Here is a 3582-nt window from a genome sequence, read left to right as displayed (position 1 = left end):
TTGGTTTTGTTTTTTTGTTTGTTTGTTTTGGCCAGAAAAACTGGAAAAATTCCTTTAGAAACTAACCACGTTTTCCCCCTGGATGGATGGATCTTTCTTTTTTTCTTTCTTTCTTTCTTGTTGCTGATAGATACTTGGTAAGTTAAGATGCCAAGGAAGCAGAAGCCGTGAGCTACGGGTGGGTGTCCATCTGTCTGTCTGGGAGATTCGGCTACGCAGGCCCGCTGAACTGGTTAGGGGCAGCAGACACTGGGATGGGCGGGCCCATGGCTCGGACCGAAGGCAGGATACTGGGCCGATGGGCTCGTGGCTGAGATCTGGCAGGGTTAGGCTCACGGCTCTGCCCTGTCTCCCCCGTCGCAGGTGGTGAAGCTGAAGGCCGTGTTCCCCCACGGCGCAGGCTTCGTGCTGGTGTTCGAGTACATGCTGTCGGACCTGGCCGAGGTGATCCGCAACGCCCAGCAGCCCCTCACGCAGGCCCAGGCGAAAGGCTACATGCTCATGCTGCTGCAGGGGGTGGCCTTCTGCCACGCCAATAACATCATGCACCGGGTGAGTCCAGCCCCCCCTGCTCTAAGCACTAGGCCCCACTCCCCTCCCAGAGCTGGGGAGAGAACCCAGGCGTCCGGACTCCCAACCCCCCCCCCCATAACCCCCTAATTGTTCCCAGCAGGATCTGAAACCAGCCAATTTACTCATCAGCTCTACGGGGCAGCTGAAGATTGCGGATTTCGGCCTCGCCAGGGTGTTCACAAGTGACGCAGGCCGGCTCTACAGCCACCAGGTGGCCACCAGGTGAATGGGAGTGGCCGGGCTCTGGGCTGGAACCTTTGGCCACAGAACCGGGTCGGTCCACGGAGCCAGGGACCAGGAATTGGGCTCCTGGGTTCTCTCCCCGGCTCTGGGAGGGGCGTGGGGTCTAGTGGTTAGAGCAGGGGGGGCTGGGAGCCAGGACTCCTGGGTTCCATCTTCAGCTCTGGGAGGGGAGTGGGGTCTAGTGGTTAGAGCAGGGGGGCCTGGGAGCCAGGACTCCTGGGTTCTCTCCTCAGCTCTGGGAGGGGAGTGGGGTCTGGTGGTTAGAGCAGGGGGGGCTGGGAGCCAGGACTCCTGGGTTCTCTCCCCGGCTCTGGGAGGGGAGTGGGGTCTAGTGGTTAGAGCAGGGGGGGCTGGGAGCCAGGACTCCTGGGTTCTCTCCTCAGCTCTGGGAGGGGCGTGGGGTCTAGTGGTTAGAGCAGGGGGGGCGGGGTGCCCGGACTCCTGGGTTCTTTCCCTGCTCTGGGAGGGGAGTGGGGGCTGGTGGGATAGAGCAGGGAGATGCTAGTGGTGGGTATGGAGGTGCGTAACCGTCTCTCTGTCTCCCCATTAGGTGGTACCGTGCCCCGGAGCTCCTGTACGGCGCCCGGAAGTATGACGAAGGGGTGGATTTGTGGTGAGCTCCCCGGCCCCTCATCCCCCATCTCTAGTCTCCCCTCCATGCTCGAGCCCCGCTATGGCTGGACATCCGCTCGTTAGCGTGAATCCCTTCCCCCCGCTGATGTGGGGGTCCGGAACGCAGAGATCTCTGCTGGGGCCGGATTCAACTGCATACTTAATGAAGGGGTGTGGCCAAGGGGGCTTCCCTCCTTAATCCAGCCCTAGCCCTGCCCTTTTTGTCCTGCCCCATGGCCATGCTCCCCCCACATAATCATGCCGCCCAAGCCCCTTTACAGGGAGCCAGACCACAGAGCGGGGCCCTAGAGGGGGTCTCAGCCCCCACACAGCCCCTTCCCACGCCTCCCAGCGGAGACGTGATAGGGCAGTTCTCAGTTCTACAAGCAACCGGCTCAGGCTCTCTGCAGACTCAGGCAGCGCCCCTGTGTCCGTTACACTCAGGCAGTTCGCACTTCTGCGAGCCGTCGGCTCTTCGGGCAGGCGTCGCGCTTTGATGCTTCTCTCCCCAGGCGGGAGTCCTGGGAACTCCTGTTATTTTTTTATCCTGAAGGTCCAGCGTCTCTCGTGTGTGTGTGTGGGGGGGGGGGCACGACTGAGCCCTAAATGATCTCCCCCACCCCCCCTGGTGCCCGGAGGCACCTCAGGACAGTGAGGATGGCCCCACGGATCCCGGGGACACAGTGGGATAGGGGTCAGTCATGGACAGTTACCCCTGGGATTCCATAGACCCCCCCCCCGGCCTGCTCCCTCTTTTCTGCATCCACTCCAGGGCTGTGGGCTGCATTTTTGCTGAGCTGCTGAACAACTCGCCCCTCTTCCCCGGGGAGAACGACATCGAGCAGCTCTGCTGTGTACTCCGGGTGCTGGGGACTCCCAGCCCGCGCGTCTGGCCGGTGAGTGGGGGCGGGGTTCTCCTCCAGCTCTGGGGCTAGTGGGTAGAGCAGGGGGGCTGGGAGCCAGGACTCCTGGGTTCTCTCCCCGGCTCTGGGAGGGGAGGGGGGTCTGGTGGTTAGAGCAGGGTGGGGCTGAGACTCCAGGACTCCTGGGTTCTCTCCCGGCTCTGGGAGGGGAGTGGGGTCTGGGAGCCAGGACTCCTGGGTTCTCTCCCCGGCTCTGGGAGGGGAGTGGGGGCTGGTGGTTAGAGCAGCAGGCAGGGCTGAGACTCCAGGACTCCTGGGATTTCTAAGCACTCATCTCCCATGGCAGGAGATCACGGAGCTGCCTGACTACAACAAGATCTCGTTCAAAGACAACCCGCCCATCCCGCTGGAGGAGGTGCTGCCCGACGCCCCCCCACAGGCCCTGCAGCTGCTCAAGCGCTTCCTGGTCTACCCTTCCCGGGAGCGCGTGAGGGCAGCCCAGGTAAGGGAGCCCCACTGCTCTCCCAGTGCCCAGAGAGAACCCAGGAGTCCTGGCTCCCAGCCCCCCCTCCCTCCTTGCTCCAACCCACTGCACCCCACTTCCCTCCATCTCTAATCTCCCCTGGCAGTCGGGGCTGGGTGCTAGGGGCTGCCGTGGGGCGGGGAGTGCAATACCTCAAAATGCCACCAGAGGGCGCCCCAGGCTCTCCCATTGGTCAGCTGTGGTGCTGGGGCGGGGGTGTCACCAGGTTAACCCTTTCTTCCCCCCTCCCGCAGGCATTGCTGCATCCCTATTTCTTCACCCCCCCGCTGCCCGCCCACCACTCGGAGCTACCCATTCCCCAGCGGGGGGGCAGGACGGCCCGGCAGGGACCCCAGCACCAGCGCGACTTCCACGTCGAGCGGCCCGTGGAAGAGTCTGTGGTGGACCCCGAATGGGTGGCCCCTTATGTGGTGTGAGGGTGAAGATGGGACACGGGGCCTGTCCCCTCTGGGGGGCGCCGGCTCCCACCCGGCCCCAGGGAGGGGACTGGCTGGCTCAGGGGGGCTGGGAATGGGGCTGGGGCCTGTCCTCTCTAGGGGGCGCCGGCTCCCACCCGGCCCCAGGGCAGGGACTGGCTGGCTCAGGGGGGCTGGGAACGGGGCAGGGGCCTGTCCCCTCTGGGGGGCGCTGGCTCTGATCCAGCCCTGTGGAGGGTGAAGATTGGCCCCAGTCCCCTATATAGTCCCTGGAATAGGGACCCCCAGTCTGTCCGTCCCCCTCTGGACTCTGGTGTCACTGAGTTTTGTA

The 3582-nt window shown here is 63.8% G+C and overlaps 1 protein-coding gene across 2 annotated transcripts in view; it reads left to right on the top strand.

The window, feature by feature from the left end:
- LOC112125021 (cyclin-dependent kinase 20) overlaps positions 1–3309 on the top strand; it is a 4455-nt gene extending 1146 nt beyond the window's left edge. For both annotated transcript variants that reach the window (XM_024223483.1, XM_024223482.2), the window contains exons 4-9: positions 364–552; positions 674–795; positions 1367–1429; positions 2201–2324; positions 2638–2793; positions 3069–3309. In XM_024223483.1, the coding sequence (XP_024079251.1) occupies positions 364–552; positions 674–795; positions 1367–1429; positions 2201–2324; positions 2638–2793; positions 3069–3251 (837 nt within the window). In that variant the 3' untranslated portion in view covers positions 3252–3309. The remainder of the gene's footprint in view (positions 1–363; positions 553–673; positions 796–1366; positions 1430–2200; positions 2325–2637; positions 2794–3068) is intronic.
- The last annotated feature ends 273 nt before the right edge of the window (positions 3310–3582 follow it).

This window comes from Terrapene carolina, unplaced genomic scaffold (assembly GCF_002925995.2).
Source record: "Terrapene carolina triunguis isolate 2854851 unplaced genomic scaffold, T_m_triunguis-2.0 Scaffold51269, whole genome shotgun sequence".
NCBI lineage: Eukaryota > Metazoa > Chordata > Testudines > Emydidae > Terrapene > Terrapene triunguis.
This window is presented reverse-complemented; position numbering and strand designations above follow the sequence as displayed.